Genomic DNA, 19,354 nt, shown 5'->3' with positions numbered 1-19,354 from the left:
AAATATATTTACACAAATTATAAAGCACACCTGCCGAGTAGACTATATATTATCACCCCGTAACCCGTCCTCTTTGTAATGTAATGTTATTATTACATGACGTTAGATATAGTGTGACAATTCTGATGAGAAGTATGTGTACACACACACACACACACACACACACATATTAGTGTGTGTGTGTGTGTGTGTGTGTGTGTATTATATATATATATATATATATATATATATATATATATATATATATATATATATATATATATATTAGCCAGATAATTAGATATGAGATATACATCAAAATGTTATTCTCTGAAGAAGGAGGCAAGACTTGGAAGTGAGATTACCCAGGCTCCAGATACTGCAAAGACAGGGTGCTCCTCACCTCCTGGGCAGGTAGCACTGTCCTGGGCTGTATGTCACTTGTTTTTTGGGTATTTAGTCTATTGACTTGTGATCTCTTTGAACCCGTGATTGGAGGTTAAAGTGCAGCGGTTTGTAATGGAAGGAGGAAGCTCTTAAACAATAAAGACTGGAGTATTCTCTGTGATCAGGTCGCTACCCTCTGCTTATCTCACTTCACATGCAAATGGTGTCAAGGAGGGGGGGGGGTGCTATCTGCCCGCTGACGTCACCTGCCATTGGTGTGCCATTACTAATAGAGGCTTGTAAACAATGGTTAATCATGTAAGTGCCGGCCAATGGAGTCACATCTCTAGGAGTGAGGAAACTTCTTGGCCAAGACAAGAGGCTGCTCTCGGCAGAGCGCAGGAGGCTGCACAAGGGAGCTGTACAAGCAGGAAGGTATGAGAGCAGCATGCAGCTAGCTGGCAACAACCTGCCACCATGTACGTAAGTTACCTGCTGGATAAGGACGTTGGCATGTACCCTGGATCTATGCGTGGCCACCCTGGTCTGCAAAACTACCCCACTGCCCCCCAGTACCCTGATTATGGGGGATACCACGGACTGAGCTTAGAGTCTGCAGCTGCTTCTTCTGGATCCCCTGCCTGGATCACACCTTATGGAGCCCCAAGGGACGACTGGGGCCACACATCATACTCTTCAGGACATACTCCCATAAATCCTTCTCCAGGGGGCAGTTTGGGCTACAGCCCAGTTTCTGACTATCCAGCTGGGCAGGTGCAAGGGCCGCCCTGTGTTGGGGTTTTGCCAGCGGGGCATCAACCTCAAGTCTCGCCAGGGATTGCAGATGGGCACCGGAGACATCATTACGAGTGGATGAGGAAGCCGGCGTCACAGGGAACCACTGGTAAGGCGATCTCCAACTGGGCTGCAGTTTGTGTGGGTATATCCTTTAGGAATTACCACTCCACAAAATACAATGCAGCTATTTTTGTTAATTCCAGTAAAGCACCATTGACAACAAAAACTATTTAGCAGAATATATATATATATATATATATATATATATATATATATATATATATATATATATATATATATATATACATAGAGATATAGATATATATATATATATATATATATATATATATATATATTCTTTTATATATCAGAATTTGCATTTTCAATGCTATACTAATCTATTTATGTATAATTCTGCAATTTCATGGTTCATTTGCTCTTCAACAAAGCTTTACCTGCAGCTCAGTGAAACACTTCAGAGAATATGTGTCCTCTGGTTATAAGGCACTTAAAGATTTTTATAACCAATTACAATGCTATGAATCGTGGGCCCAGTCGTTTACATTAGTTTCTGACTCATTAAGCTGATAACTGTGAGCCAATAAAGGAGATTAAGTTTTGCCGCTTATATTGAAAGCAAATACATTTCCTTAGGTTCGAATTCTATAGAAGTTTTGTTCTCTGTCTCCCGGGTTCGTTGGGTACTTGGGAAACTGATTCTTTCTGCAATTGATTATATTTCATTATATTTCTTTGGCAATTAGGGCAATTATGGTGGCGCCCTACGCAGGCAAAGGCTATGTACATATCTCTGATGCAGCCTGTGGTCTTATCGGTTACCCTATGACATAAATAGTCGTATTGTATTCTAAATAAATTGAGATAGCTATAGAGATAAGGTCATTGATTGCAAAACGAAAGGAACAAGGTGTCTAATAAAATAATCTAGTGGTTACATATTAATTAGCCAATAATATGAGGGTTATATCATAAAAGTTATAAATGTGCGCCAAAAGGAACGGATTAGAAATTGTTTGATGGTTGTTGAAGTTAGAGTTGAGTTCTGATGTAGCTGTAAATGTTTCTGCATAGCTGTAGATATGCTTCTTTTTTTTTTTTTTTTACAGTGGTGTAAACATTAATAGCAGCAGCTATTCCCTCCGGGGTCACAAAGCGTTTGATGCTGAAGGTGTGGAAGGGAGTTTATTCCGAGGGGCGGGTGAAGGGAAAGTTTAGGGGTCAGTTTAAAGGTTTCTTCCCTGAAGAGGGGAGAGGGCCCGGCGCCCGGGCCTTGTCATGTTAATGCTCCTTCTCAGCTGCAGACTGATTTGCAGACAAGAAGGGACAGGGTACAATTCTGCAATCACCCATAAGTCATGTCTGCATATCTTTGATATACACCTTGCTGCCCATTATCTCTCTTTAGTGACCAGAAAGGATCAGACACATAAATAGCAGCAAATAAACATTTATCGCACTGAATTTATATTATTATTATTATTATTAAGAGGTGCATTTGTATTATTAATAAGAGATGCATTTTTATTACTAATAAGCGATGCATTAAAGCATATTCATACCTACAGCCTCATCCCCCAAATAAATCCAGATAAATTAATTACTATAAGCTATTCAAAATATAAATATCCAGTTAGACCTCCTATGGCCATCAAGCTGTTTTGGAACTATAAGTCTCAGCTTGCCCTGATAGCCTTTTCTCCCTATCATTGAAAAAATTCTGGGCTCTCCATTTGTTGTGGAACTACAAGTCCCAGCTTGTCCTGAGAGCCTTTTCTCACTATCTTTAACAATATTCAGGGCTCTCCATTTGTTGTGGCACTACAAGTCCCAGCTTGCTCTGTCGGCCTTTGGGCTACCATGCTGGGAGTTGTAGTTCCACACAAGAGCTGGACAGCTTACAAACCAACACGTGAAATCAGACTATGTTAGTATAAATTCCAGGAATCCGCACATTTGAATCTGTTTGGTGGTTATTCAAATGTCGCTTGTGGGATCGCTGCTTATGTAAATACTAATCGCTGTGGGATGAAAGCTCTCCGACATTTGCTCACTAGAGGTAATTCAAACAGAATGTATATGCCATAAAGGCTCCTCTTTGATAAGATCTCCTTGTAGCCCATTGTCTGAAGTTGTGTCATCCATTCATTAGCAGTGCCCAGTTCCCTCTGATCCTACATGTATCCTACACAGGGGGTCTTTGTAGGGCTTTGTAAAGATCTACCTGATCGCAGATAGCCCGGCAGGCATTAAACACCTACTAGACCAGATAGCTGTGATTCCAGAATATCTTCATACCTCAAATGACTGTGGGGGGATCCAAATATCAAAGCTACACAAACACCGACATATTTGTACTAAAAAAAAAATATGATACAGCTGAAAATTATAAGACATAATTGAAAATAAAACAATATTTTTTTGCTGTGTAAAATACTCCTTGTTAGCACATACATAGCAGTACATGTTTGAGATTTGTATTTTGTCAGCTGTATTCTGAGGGAAACTGAATCATGTTTGACAATTAAAATGACATTTATCAGGAACCCTGAGCAACGCTGTAAATTGGTGATTTGGAGAAGGACTGGGAGCTAATTAGCCGTTTTACTGCACCTATCATATTAACCATGATTAGTTGGGATATGGCTGTCATTTATATGGCGTTCTGGAGAGCATTCATCTTTAAATAACACTGGAACTAGGAACTAGGATTGCATTTAACATTTTAACCTGGAATAGCCGTGTGAATTATATAGCGATTACATTTGATCAAGCTAGATTGTATTTCTGATTATAACGAGAAAAGGGCTGGTGAAAAGGATTCGTGTCGTATATTCGGTATTTGGTGATAAAAATCAAGTTTATGATTTTTTTTATTTCCTTTATTTAAGATATATATTTGCGATATAGAAAATGAGTCATGGAAGCTATTTTTTTTAAGCAATTTCACAAATATTGTCCCTACATTTGTAACAATATTGCATAAACAAGTCTCTAATCAACACTGTGATCTTGTTTGAATCAAAATGTGCAGCTAATACAAAATACCATTCATTTTCTTATTAAGGAGCGATCAAAAGGTGATTAGATATAAAGGCCAGCGTGCATATCAGTACACAATCTGCATACGATATTAATGTCGAATTAAAAAAAAAACTAATTTGATTTATTTGTATTTAAGATCTATGTGCAAATGCTATTGCATTGTATTGATCTTGTGCAATATTGAAGGAATAATAAAGCAATATGTAACAAATACATTTAAATTATAGTAATTTTCTCGTGTATTGTTTGTGCTGCTGGGAATGTAACAATTTATAATGGGTTTATATATTTACAGGAAATGTGCTTTACACTGGTTTATAATGAGTTATCAGGTAATCGGTCTTATTTAGGTGGGATATTTAATTTGCTGTTCTTATTGTTCAGGGGGTAAAACAAGGACAAAAGACAAGTATCGCGTTGTCTACACGGACCACCAAAGGCTGGAGCTGGAGAAAGAGTTTCATTATAGCAGATATATAACCATCAGGCGGAAAGCAGAGCTGGCTGTCAGTCTGGGGCTCTCTGAACGACAGGTATGACCATGAGTGCAATTCATGTGCTTTTAATACCGCTGATAAGTTACTCTGCTTCCACGCCTTTCACATGACCTTTATTCATGGACAAAAGCTGCCTAGAAAATAGTGACACCTCATTTACATCAATCAAAGGGTCGTTTATGGGAAGACCAACATACCAGCAGCTCCTTACATTGACCTGTGTGACTGAGTGACATGCGCTGCTGCAGAAGCTCTTTCCAATGCAGAGCAACCAGCGTCTGAATTAACAATACTGTACCAACTGTTTAATACATGAGAACAGCAATAGCATTAACATAACCATGAACTATATTATATAGTACCTGCATTGGTTTTTATATACAGGTATAGCATCTATTTCCTGTAATGGTTAGGGATTAGGTTATTTCTGATCACCATGGTTATAATATAGTAAATTGCATTTAAATCATTATCCTGTTTCCCCCACACTGCCCAAGCATTGCCTTGGCTCCTCACAGCGACTGTAGAAGGGAAAGTGATCATGTCTGACTATTATTTGTACAGAAAAGCTGCAGCTGTTTACTTGCTTATTTCTGGTTTTCAGAAGTTTAGGGTTAATAGGTTTAAGTATAAGATATCCCATGCTTGTATATAGAATATTTGTAGTGCTCCACGTGAATATCCTATGCTTGGCCGTGACATATATTGAATGGTGTAAGATCGCATTGTACTCCCTGCCTCATTACAGCACTTGTTTCTAAGTTATATAAGCTAAAAAGGCAATATGTGAGTTATCAAAGAAGCCAGCCAGGTGGTATATGGGATAATGTAACACTATTCTGAACAATCAGGATATTACATGGCATCTCAGAGTTCCATGAACATATATGTATATTATGCAGGTCACGGGATACTTAGATAACTTCTACAATCTACTGTAGAGAAGACATTATCTCCTATAATATACACATTTTAATAGGAAAACAAAAAACAGTGATCACTCAGTTTGATACACTAACATATATAACAGAAAGAGAAGTGTAAAGAGATACACATTATATATATATATATATATATATATATATATATATATATATATATTTTAATGGTTTAACATATACCTTTTCTGTTTTTAAAATTTCGTATATATATATATATATATATATATATATATATATATATTTTTCTCAAATACAACAACCTAACCATCTGTTTCAACTTAAATATAAACTCCCAGCTGCATTTACTATAGACTGGTAGCTTATGTGATAATTCCTGTGATCCCTGCTGCCAGCCTTTGAGTTATCGCACTGCCATCTCTTCTCCATTCTTCACAGTGAGCACAGCCAGTGGCTCTGACTGATATCACCTTCCCAAGAACCTTGAGGCGTGTAGAAGAAACAGCAGAACTTGGCTATCACTAGCCATAACGTGCACTACCAGTCTATGGTGATTGCAGGATATAATGCATAATTGCCATGTTTGGACATCAAAGTGTGATAATTATTCATATTGGTTTTTTTTTTTAAAAACACCACTGGATGGTGTCCATTGATGTGTATTATATATTTTTATTGGGGACTTCCAATCTGCAATTAAGTCAACTTTATTAACTGAGAGTAGCGTGTAAAAACAAAAACCCTAATGTTCCCTAAATGTAACTTAACAAAACATATTTCATTACCTTTGTGTTGCCCATATTAATGTATTGATTATATAAAAACATCTGTATACTGTCCATATTAATACACTGAATTATATATAAACTGTCCACATAGGGCCTGATTTTGAGTTAGGAGCAAAGCAGAGAAAAGGAGCAAATTTGCACCTTGGCAAAACCATGGTGCATTAGAGGGGGAGGTAAATTTACAATGTAGGGAGTGATATATAGTTGGGATACGGCATGTCATAGATAAATTTAATTTCAGTGTAAAAGATCAGGCCCATGTATTATATTTAGAATTAGGATGTGATTCTCCATAACATATAACAATGATTGTAGTTGTTTTGTGGCCTGAAACTAATTCTCAATAATGTTTTAAAAAATGTTTTGGTCATTTACACTGGACAATGGAAATATCTCAAAGTGTTACAGGGACCATGTTAGTGACAGAAAATAGGTTGTAACTATTTCGGGGCTTCAGGGCAACATATTCTCCTTGGCGTACATGTATGTGGTACAGATCAGTCAAATACACTAATGAATGACCAAATAGCCCTCTAAGGTCATCCACCTCGCACAGGTCTGGCTTATGCCATTAAAACACAGGTATAGCAGGGCCCAGCTAATCCTTGTAGATATATATGCTAATTACATATAACAACCCAGACTTACTCTCTGCTGCCATGTGTTGCTGATTTTATCTTGTACCATAGATCAATAAAAGGGGAGCAAAACATCCCAACATGTGGTACTGTGCAATGAGCAACATATAATATAATAGCACATCACATGACAGCTTAGCGTATAAGGCACTGGTGTATAATGGTATATGGTATGAAGGAGTTGCATATAATTTAGTGCCTGGTAATGGTCTCACTCTGGTAATTATGTCACTGGGTTAATGCTCCAAAGAGCTTTAAGTGAAATGTTTACATATTAAACTATTAAATATGTAGTATATCTGATATGTTATTTTATTGCAGGTGAAGATCTGGTTCCAGAACAGAAGAGCCAAGGAAAGAAAGATGAATAAGAAAAGGATTCAGCAGACTCAGAATGGGCAGAACGGGCAAGATGCCCTCAGCCCTGTGCCCTCTATGGGTCACATGATACCTTTGTCCAGCACCAATGTGGGCACATTGACCAATCCTGTCACAGAGTGAAGCTGTCACATGCTACTTTCTGACTATACAACAGAAGCCCACCATTCGGCTCACGGTTGGCATCGCTGTAGCTAGTGAGCGTCAGCCAATGTGGAATCTGGCTGGCGGCAGGAGGAGCTGTGGAAGAGATTGCTGCACACCCCTGTGGGAGACTGAAGGAGTGCTCTGTACGTGTCCAGAGACCCACTCTAAGGGAAACCCTCCACACACCTTCCTCAGAAATCATTGTGCTAAGACTATGAAGGTTTGGGACACTGCCTTCAAATCAAAGGGTTGATTTTTTATAGATTGGCTAAAAAAAAAATGACAAAAAAAAAGAGACATTTATGTGACAATACTCAGGGACTGTTCACTCACCTGTAATAGAAAGGGTTAAGATATATTGCGCTGAAAGAAGGTAATTGTTTACCGGCCTGGTTAGCAGTATGGCTCAGGACTTTCTGCATATACAGACTATTGTGCTTAACCCTGTGATTCCAAGCACTGTTTGGGGACTATTAAGAAAAAAATATTTTAAAAGTCTGAGAAGATTGTGACTTCTGCAATCTTTCCGGTGGTTTTGGGGGGAAATTTGTAATTTGTAATTTTTCTGCAGGGGGTAAACATGACGATGACCACACATGCAATGATCAGAGATTCAATGATACTAAAACCAGATTTGACTAGTAGAAGCCTGTAGACAGACAAACAGACTGACACACACACACACACACACACACACACACACTAACCCTAAGCCACGCCTTCTCCAATAGCTAGCCACACCCCTTCGGCACAGAACATTCTGCCAGAAACCTGTCACAGACCAGAATTTATTGACATAACCCCCCTCAATTCATTCCCTCTTCAGTTGTATCATGTTTCTCAGGTATACCTCCACCCCATATGGTTAACTCAAGAGTTCCCCTACTTAGTTAAACCCATAGTAGTTGGTTTTGTGCATCAATTCATCTGTACAGATATCTTTGCTGATGGAAAAAGATTGAAATAAGAATTGTGAAGAAATATCCACCGTCCAACTTCTGTTGCCCCTAGACTAAAGCTTGCTGGGTCCTTTGCAAACGCCGGCCCTGATTGATGATGCGTGTTGTTTTTGTGTTTTGTACAATGTCACTGCTAGCTGTTAGCGTGAATAGAATTTGACGTTTTATATTTTAAATTATTTGAACCTAGTTCAGGGAAGATGAGGAAATAAAGCATTTTTCTGATAAACAAAATCTGCCTGCAGACCATTTATACTGTACAGCAGCAGTCGTCAATGTCTGGCCCTTCAGCTTCCCGCTAGCCAAAAGCCTGCAGGTATTTGTAGTTCCACAACACCTTGTGAGTCACATGCTGCTTAAGGTGGAGGCACGAGTAGATGACCTATGGAACAACAGCACTAGCCCAAATGTTAACAATTATACATGATTATGGAAAGTCAGTCAGTGGTGGCAACACTTGATTAGCTATCAGCAGGATAATACTAGCTATGAATATATTCTTTTATTTTTGGTGGGGCTGTACCATGTGACTGCTTGTATGGGATAGTTAGGACAAGTAAAGTATACAGTTCATACTTGCCATCTCCCCCGGAATGTCCAGGAGACTCCTGGAATCCGGGTAGGTCTCCCGGACTCCCGGGAGAGTATGGCTGCCTCCCGCATCTGCCCATTTCCTAGTGAAGTGGGCAGAATTAGATTAAAAAATGACGCAATTCTCAGAGAATCGAAGCATTTGGCTCCGACCCCTGCTGTAAAATGACGCGTTTGTGTCTTTACATCATGGTGGCGGGGCCAAAATGGCGTGATTTGCATAGCCCCGCCCCCAAAACGGCCACCACCCCCAGGCAGCTCCCGGATGCTGTTGAAGAAAGTCGGAAAGTATGATACAGTTACACAGTCACTTAACACAGGGATTATACACTGTTAAATCCACTGATTGTCTGTCCTCTTCTCATTGCCCATTCCCAAAAATTATAATGCCCTGTGGCTTACTTGACCTTCAGCTCCCCGTGTCAGTCTTCCCCTCATGTATACATTTGTTTCGGTGTTAGAGGATTTTTACAGCTAACACTATTGCAGGGGGCTGCTCCAAGTGTCACTGCGCCCTCTACATGTGTATCACTAACTGACAGGTGGTATTTTGACCTCTGCTATCTGCTGGCCAGTTTATCCAGCCACTCCTGACTCAATTGTTTTCAGCAACTTCCACTCTGCATATTTATTTTTTAAGCATTGCTCAGCGTTAGGCTGGGTACACACTACAGAATTTTTCTCCTGATGTGTTATCTATAACGATTTTACCAACGACTAAAAAAAAAAAAAAAAAAATCCCGATCAGCATTGTGATTCATGTGCACACATTATACATGTTTTGCAAGATTTACTTTCAGATCTGTGCTCTTCATCTGTCATAATCATAGGCTGAAAAGATCTGCAGATCCGGATCCTGAGTACATACACACTGCAGGATTGGAAGGACATTGTTCCATTGATGAATGAGAATTTTAATTCAGTTTAAAAATCAAGTGAAACATTTTGATGAGCTTTGGAATGATAATCACTCATTGATAATCATTGATGCACACACACTAATGTGATATCGGCCAAACAGTCGTTTATCGGTTGATTGGTCCACTAATCGGCTAAAACCCTGTAGTGTGTTCCCAGCCTTAGATGTACAAGGACAGCAATAGCGCAATGGTATGCATGCATTTTATAAACATTACCAACCTCATGTGCCAATTGTCTCACCTAACAGTGTTTATTTTGGTGACATTTTGGAAAATATTTTTGGAGTGCATTTGAGGCTCTTTGATGCTCGAGATATACGTCTGAGAGTCTCTTAAATTGCATCTCAGTTAAGTTGAATGAGATTCTAATAAGAAACAGCAGGGACGCACCCCCAACCCGCTCCCCTAAAAACAGTTTTGAATGGCGAGCGCTCCGGTCACTGGTACGCGCTCCATTAGCGGGGCACATCTCCCAATTGTCCTGGAATCAGGACCAAAGTCTTGATCCATGAGACAATGGGACAGTCCCCTCAAATCAGGAGTGTCCGGTCTATATCGGGACAGTTCGGAAGTACGGGTCCAGGTGTGGAATATGACCGTCTCGGGTGTGGTGACTGAAAAAAAACCTCCAATAGTGTTTAAACAGACAAACCAACCGGTGTCCATTTGTCGTTAGGTACATTGCAGATACAGGCGTAGCAATGCTGGTAGTTAGCAATACACCTTTATTCATTTCAGGCACCAGAGAGGAATAAAGGTGCAATTAGCTGATTTTGAAGTTTCAACAGCAAACTAATATAATGTTGAATAAAATATATTTAATTTTTTTCAATCAGTAAGATTGAAGTAACAATAACTGTACAAATTCACCGGTCCCTGTATTGTGTATGAACAAGCCAACAGACAGATTTCGGCTTTCCATTCCATTTGTAAAATAAATAAATAATGTGTTAAAACACATTTTTATATTTACATTGTAATAATGAAATATTTAAAAAAATAATGCATTAACAAAATGCTTTGTTCTGAGAATAAAGGTTTTTTTTTTTAAAAAAAAAAAGCCTTTGTCCTGTTAATGCCCTCGTTAGACGGAGTATTGAGGCTGTGCAAGTACTGTTGTTACACTAGTTAAATAGACCTCCGTGCGTGCAGGCATTGGCTTCACCAGCGAAACTTACCACCAGCGCGGTAATTACCAGCCAGTTGTTAGATGAAGATGGTGATGCGATGAAAAGACCTATCGCTGAAAATAGGGCTCATGGCCTTTCATAAATAGACCCCAAAGAGTGTACAAAAATAGGGATAATGAACAGCACAGTGTAGTAATGTGAGTCTGGTGTCAAACTGGTTCAGGAAACCTGTGACGTCAGATGCAGCTCTGTTGGAAACAAAGTTCATACGTCCAACTTGTTTTTATCTGGTCTAGGCAAACAGCAGCACGCGTTCTGAAACCCAAGGAATGTGCTTTATCTTACTGCAAAGCTGCAGATTGGAACCTAAACTCGCTGGGAGCACCCAGAAATGGTCTCCAGTTGGCATCATATGAAGATTACTGTGACAGTAGAGATGGAATGTGAATAATAAACAGCCTCAAAGACTCTTCATTATTAAGGGGAAAACTTAATCTCTTAATAACAATATATCTGTAGTGCTCCCATGTCTGAGAAACGTTTCATTGGTAAACACGGGCAAATATTCAACCATTTTCAGAGTTGATTTGGTCAATGAAGTCACTATTCTATTTAAGGCTCTGGCTGATATTGAATTACACCTGGATATGGAAATCACAATGACCGTTCCCACTCACACTAATAAATGCAAATATGACTGAGCGCTGTGCAGAGCAATGCAAGGATGGTTTCAGGGGACGGAAGGGGTGTGCAGGCAGACTAGCAATTCAGATGCGGTAGTCATGCCCAATAGATGTGTGGCCACGTTCCAATCATGACACATCCACGGCCCTACCGAGTGGTATCCACGCTCCAGAATCCTAAAATTGGAATGTTGGGAGGTAAAATACTTTATTTGGTGTTAAGCTGACATTGCACTGCAGTATTACCTCCCCGCTCTATTACAGACATTTGTAGCCTCCCAACTGTTCCAGTTTAGTCCCAAATTGAGGGCTCTGTCACACTGTTGGGACAAGGCTGTCCCGATTGGGCTGGAAGGTTGGTTGGTCCGTCCTGTTGACTGTTGCTCTGCATAGCTGAGCAGTAATTAACCGGTTCAACACACACCTGCCACGGACGTGTGTGGCATTCAAAGGGTGTTTTTAGGAGAGGGAACAGCCCGTCTCACACAGTAGTGCTGAGCACGCCCCCAGTGAGAGCCACAGTGATTTCCCAAAATTTGGAAGGTATGCATAGCAACATTAACAAATGCTGTTTTTTTGTATCTTAAATTGTAAGGAATTAATACCTTACATAATATATATAGAAATTGAGTCATTAAGGAGAGCAAAGCTAAAAAAAAAGGAGTAACTTTGTACCTTGGCAAAACCATGTTGCATTGGACGAAGAGGTAAATTTAAATTGTGGAAACAGATTTATAGTTGGGGTAGGGATATCCTAGGTCAACTTTAAATTTCCATGTACAAATAAAGCTATCAAGTATTTGTGTGCTACACAAAAAAATAGCCAGTATGTTCCTTGCATTTAAAATAATAAACTAATTTGCACCCCTTCCATTGTGACATGGTTTATACAGGATCAAATTTACTTTTTGCCTTGCACTCCTTAATGACTCCTAAGTCTGAACCCTGAAGTACAGAGGCCCTCCCTGCAGGCGGAGACCGATATCAGATATTGATCCTTCTGCACAGAGAGTTGACTGCTGTTGCTAAGTGTTGCTGTGTAACTAACGTCTGTCAATAAACTGGTTGGTGGCAATGTAGAACACAGGTTTTGTTTGCATAGTGGTTAGAGGTTCAAAAGTCAGCATTGTTCCGCAGCAACGGATTACATGTTCAGCCACCTCAGCACAAATGCTGGTCACTTGAAAACGGCAGCATGCTGTGTGTGAGGGCTGCATGGATCTCTGGTATTACTGTCTGATACGATCTATTACAGATGCAGTGTGCTATGTGATCACATGGCCAGACATTCCATGTCATTTATTATCATAATGTATAGACATAGCAGGGACCCTTTGTGCACACTGGGAATATACAATAATTGCATTTGTGTTAGGAAATCAAGTTAATTAATAACTAAGTGGATAGGTATCATCATGATCATCATCACCATTTATTTATATAGCGCCACTGATTCCGCAGCGCTGTACAGAGAACTCATTCTCATCAGTCCCTGTCCCATTGGAGCTTACAGTCTAAATTCCCTAACATACACACAGGCAGACACACAGACTGGGGTCAATTTTTTATAGCAGCCAATTAACCTACCAGTATGTTTTTGGAGTGTGGGAGGAAACCGGAAACCTACACAGTGACGCTGCACATTTCCTATGGCTGGATGATGCTGACCACAGTGGCGGATCCAGGGGAGGGCGATCGGGGCAATCACCCCCCCCTAGCAGGGGCTTGCTGCCGACGGCTGCACACTATGTGCAGGTCCGTTCGGCAGAGACAGGCAGGGAGAATGTGCTGCCCGGCTGCTCTGATTGTGTTTTAAAAACAATCAGAGCAGCCGGGCAGCACACTCTCCATTAACGGACCTGCACATAGTGTGCAGCCGTAGGCAGCCTTAGCTGTCAAAAGGGGGCGGGGACTAAATCGCCCCCGGTAAAATAATTTTCTAGATCCGCCCCTGGTTGACCATAAGAAATTCCGAACACAGACCTCTCCGGCACTTGAGTTCCACGTCACTGAACAGTGCTTCCTAGATAACTGTTCATTCAAATCGGCAATGTTGGGACCCCACAGATTAAGTGTGGAATTAAACACTTAACCTGCGGGGTCCCGACATTGCCGCTTTAAATGAAGAGTTATCTAGGTCGCACTGTTCGGTGACGCGGAATTCAAGTGCCGGAGAGATCTGTGTTCGGAATTACTTGCAGCCATCGGAAAAGTGCAGCGTCGCTTTGTGGGTAAGTCTGTTTATATTCATGTATTTTTTTTTTCTAATCAGTGTTTCTTTGTAGGTATCCTAGTTGTCTGGGTTGTGGTACTCGGAAAAACGTACCCAACCACTGCGGAATTAGTGGCGCTATATAAATAGTGATCATCATCAGTTATTTATATAGCGCCACTCGATACGCAGCGCTGTACAGAGAACTCATTCTCATCAGTCCCTGTCCCATTGGAGCTTACAGTCTAAATTCCCTAACACACACACACAGACAGACAGTCAGAGACTAGGGTCAATTTTGATAGCAGCCAATTAACCTACCAGTATGTTTTTGGAGTGTGGGAGGAAACCGGAGCACCTGGAGGAAACCCACTCAAACACGGGGAGAACATACAAACTCCACACAGATAAGGCCATGGTCGGGAGGTATAGGGTTTTTATTAATGAATGTTATTTTCATTATGATTGAGCAGCTAGTTGTCATGTCAGCTTTCAGAATACAATGCATGGATTTCTACCTATACTCTGCAAGAAGAGATATAGGAAGCTCATATTGGGCCTGATGCAGACGCTTATTAAGCATAATTTACGCTAAAAAAAAGTTGCCCTGTAAAAATAGGGTATTTACTCCAATATGACTCCGGGGCATCTTAAAATGCACATGTAACATACACACCAGGTTTACGTCAGACTCACCTGCACCCACATATATCATACACACAACCAGGTCATAAGCACAAGAAAAGTTTATTAACATTTGTTTTCATAGTAAAAAATCTCACTGGTTATCAGGCTGGATAAAATACAGCAGACGAATGAAAGTATAAAAATAATTCTTTTTAAAAATATGCCCTCAAAATCCTATAACATATGCTTGATGCATGCAGTAAGCACCAATCAGCTTCAGAGGTGAATTCGCAATCAGCCAATCAGAAGCAGCTAGCTAGTGCTGGTGACCGTCGTCATCATCATTATCAGTGATTATTTGCACCTGTCCTCTAGGTACAAAGGATACGGCTCCTGACAGATGTACATATGTCTCCAAGTTAATTCAATAGGATATTAAGTTGGAAAACGGTACCAGCGCTTTGTGTCCAAGAAATATGGGTCAGCATGGACAACTCACTGTTCTTTGTCTCAGCCCAAGTTCTGTTGATTTAAATGCAGCTAGAACACACCAGAAAGTCATACTTACCTAACTGTTATGTCTATTCCTCCATGAAGTGGGTGAACTAGCGCCATGTTGGCTTGGCACCCACGACGCAATGATTCGGAAAAAAAATCATATTTCCACAAGGGGTGGTGCCAAAATGACGCCATTCATAGTGAATCACGGCATGGAGGCTCCCATCCTGCCCACTTCACTAGGTAGTGGGCAGTATGCGGGAGAATGGCCTATTCTCCAGGGAGTCCGGGAGACCTACCTGGAATTCACAAGTCTCCCGGGCATTCTGGGAGAGTGGGCAAGTATACTTAAAGTAGGGATCATTGGTCCCTATGGAGACAAGTTTGCCTGCACACTCCCAGCTCTCAGTGCCAAATCTGAGTGACTGATCAATGTAGGCAAATGCTGCATTTTGGTGCCACTAAACACACCCCAGGTCAATAGGACACAAGTGCTGAGAAAACGCTTCCCTTACATACTAACCAGCAGGGAACACAGACGTTTTCTTATCCGTGTGATAACGTTATCTATCTTTATCTAATGATCACAAAATGAAGAGGTGTAATGGAGATAATGACACTGAACCTTCCACCGTGAATCACAGAAATGTGTCTGACTTTCCCACTTCTATTTGCAGTTATCTGTGCTTTAGGGCAGTGGTCCCCAAACTGTGCGCCTAGGCTCCCTGGGGTGCCTCAGCGATCTCACGGGGGTGCCTCAGCCAGGGCCAGTGGTAAGCAAGGCGGGGGACTGCTTGGTAATTATTTTGGCTTAGGGCTGCCTTAAAAAAATTGTGGAGACCCTAAGGGTGCCTTGAACTGAGAAAGTTTGTGATCCACTGCTTTAGTGTAAAAACTTGTAGTAATACCCTATTCAAACAAAGACAGAAAGTAACATGAAATTTATTATCAGCAGTGGGATTAGGGATTATTGTGACAGACATAACTCCATCGATGTACTGGGTGCTATTAAATTATATATATACATTTATTTATATAGCACTGCACAGCGATTATAATTGGGACCAAACACACTAATAAAACAAGACAGAGTTTAACAAACAGATAAAGTCATAACAGGGTCCTGCATGTTACATTGTCAATCCTCGCCCCTAATCGGCCAATGTAGTGCACTGCTGAACTAAATGGTTTTTAATCTTTAATTCATTATTATTACCCCTCACCGACCACCCCAGGGGTGTGGGAAGAGTCTAAGGGCTAGATTTACTAAACTGCGGGTTTGAAAAAGTGGAGATGTTGCATAAAGCAACCAATCAGATTCTAGCTGTCATTTATGTAGTGCACTCTACAAAATGACAGCTTGAATCTGATTGGTTGCCATAGGCAACATCTCCATTTTTTTTCAAATGCGCAGTTTAGTAAATATACCCCTTAGTGTTATCAGCACAGGGCCAGATTTTTAGTGGGGGGTGAGGGGCATTTTTTTGCAGGCCCGATCTCCCTAGGTAATCCAGCCCCATGCTGACCTGTTTGGGGCTGGTTTGGCATTATGACCAGGGGACCCCACACTCTTTGTCCCCCCAATTTTGATACTACCAGCCTAGTTTGCCAGCACTAGGGTTGGTTAAACTGTTTGGCGGGAAGACATGCCATTTTTTTTCTATATGTATATATTGATTGATATATCTGCTTTACGGGGCTGCAGCGATACACTTAAATATATTGTCCATGATTCATTAAGGAAAGTAAAGCAAGAAAAATTTGTAACTTTGCACCTGGGCAAAACCATGTTGCATTGGAGGGGGAGCTAAATTTAAAATTTGATGCAGATTTATAGTTGGAGTAAAGCATGTCCTAAATCAACTTTAAATTTCAGTGTACAAATAAAGCTATCAAGTATTTGTGTGCTGGATGAAAAAACAGACAGTATTTAACTTATGTGCAAAATAAAAAAACTAATTTGCCCCCCTTGCATTGTAACCTGGTTTGCCAAGGAGAAAACTTACTCATTTTTTTTCCTTACTTTCCTTAATGACTCAGGCCCATCGCACGCACCAGCCCTTAAGGCAGATAAACAGGCGTGTCTCTACAATTTGTATAACATTCTGAGTTGCATGGATCTAAAGATACCTCCACAGTCAGGGTTCTGGTCAGACTCCAACACTGTGAGGCAGCAATGCTAGCCACTCTGCCACCTTGCTGCTGTGCCGTTGCTTTGTGTGGGTATAAAATACTTAATTCAAACAGCATATTTCATTTTTTTCCCTAAGATTTTAATGTGACATAAAACAATGTCACATTAAGAAAAAGTAATTTTGAGTTTCAGTGTTTCGGAATAAAAATGTCACAGAGAACAAAATTTCAGGGTAGGATTTGTTATTCAGTAATATTAAAGAATTGTTCAAGGGTCTGGATACTTTTGCAAAGTGCTGCATGTTTGGAACACCAGCAAAATTGTATCTGCTTTATATTGTTTTTATGTAGTCCTCTTCTCAATTCGAATGGAGACTGATATATTGGGAATTCTGAACAAAGATTTGAAAAACTGGAGGAAAATCATTATTAAATTTCCATAAAACAAAACAGATTTTGCACACAGACCAGAGGTTCCAGCTTAGACAGATCTAGAAATTGTGCGTAGGGCCTCATAGCTTCAGACAGGTGGGACAATAAGTAGATCTCTTACAAACATTGGGCCGTTTACCCGCTGCAGGGTTAAAGGTCATCCACTACAAGATTTTTGGTTAATAAATACCACTCAGGTGTGATCCAGGAGTGAGAATAGTTCCTGCAACACAGGGGAAAGAAATTATACTGCTAAGATTTCGTCTGCAGTCTCGCTGATTAGGTTATGTCCACAAAGATGGTTCAAGCATAAAAATTATGCCTAATTTGGCTACAATATAAAAGTGCATAATAGTACTCAACATTTTTTTGCAATGCAAAAAACTTATATAAAAATAAAAACAATTGAAAAAACAGAAGAAAATGCTGAGAAAAAAGATAAAGCCCTTGGAAAGCAAAAAATTATTTTCCTTAAGAAGCTCAGTAGAACCATCAACCTGCCCCATTTAATCAGGGACCTCCAGACCTCCTGACTTTAGTGGGCTGGGTTCAATAAATGAATATAAAATAAGTTGTTAATTAATTGAGCTCAGATTAATTCAGTGATCAAGCAAATCTTTCCTGGATGAAATGGATGAATTAGTAGTATATATGTGTGACATTACATACGCGGACAGCATCACAAAGGGAAGCCATGCCCTTGTCATAATGCCAGCCTTTATCTGTATACAAATGAGTTGCCAGGGGCAATTGTACCCAAATCACTTTTGCCAGCCTTGCTTATTGTCCGCACTGATGCTTCGTTCAAGTGTGCACAAAGTGTCGGGGCGTTAACAATTATACAAACATTAATTGCCCTACCCACTACAATTACCTCAGCCCACACCCACTGCTATGAACATAACAAAAGGTGCAGATATCTATCTATTTATTATTTCATATCTATCTATCTATCTATCTATTCTATCTATCTTATATCTATCTATCTATCTATCTATCTATCTATCTATCTATCTATCTCATATCTATCTATCTACCTACCTATCTCATATCTATCTATCTATCTATCTATCTATCTATCTATCTATCTATCTATCTACCTATCTCATATCTATCTTTCTATTTATTTATCTACCCACCTATCTCATATCTATCTATCTATCTTTCTATCTATCTATCTCATATCTATCTATCTATCTGTCTATCTATCTATCTATCTATCTATCTATCTATCTATCTATCTCATGTCTATCTATCTATCTAACTATCTATCTATCTATCTATCTATCTTCTATCTATCTATCTCATGTCTTTCTATCTATCTATCTATCTATCTATCCATCTATCTATCTTCTATCTATTTATCTCATGTCTATCTATCTATCTATCTATCTCAAGTCTATCTATCTATCTCATATATATCTAATATCTATCTATCTATCTATCTATCTATCTATCTCATGACTATCTATCTATCTCATATCTATCTATCTATCTATCTATCTATCTATCTATCTATCTATCTATTTATGTCATGACTATCTATCTATCTATCTATCTATCTTCTATCTATCTATCTATCTATCTATCTATCT

At 39.8% G+C, this 19,354-nt stretch overlaps 1 protein-coding gene across 1 annotated transcript; it reads left to right on the top strand.

Annotated features, from left to right (window-relative positions):
• Nucleotides 1-708: 708 nt before the first annotated feature.
• CDX2 (caudal type homeobox 2) lies at nucleotides 709-8,737 on the top strand. Its single transcript, XM_075197947.1, has 3 exons — nucleotides 709-1,270; nucleotides 4,612-4,760; nucleotides 7,371-8,737. The coding sequence occupies exons 1-3, from the start codon at nucleotides 844-846 to the stop codon at nucleotides 7,548-7,550; spliced, it is 756 nt and encodes a 251-aa protein (XP_075054048.1). The 5' UTR covers nucleotides 709-843; the 3' UTR covers nucleotides 7,551-8,737.
• Nucleotides 8,738-19,354: the final 10,617 nt, after the last annotated feature.

The sequence above is a fragment of the Mixophyes fleayi genome, chromosome 2, assembly GCF_038048845.1.
Source record: "Mixophyes fleayi isolate aMixFle1 chromosome 2, aMixFle1.hap1, whole genome shotgun sequence".
Lineage (NCBI taxonomy): Eukaryota > Metazoa > Chordata > Amphibia > Anura > Limnodynastidae > Mixophyes > Mixophyes fleayi.
This window is presented reverse-complemented; position numbering and strand designations above follow the sequence as displayed.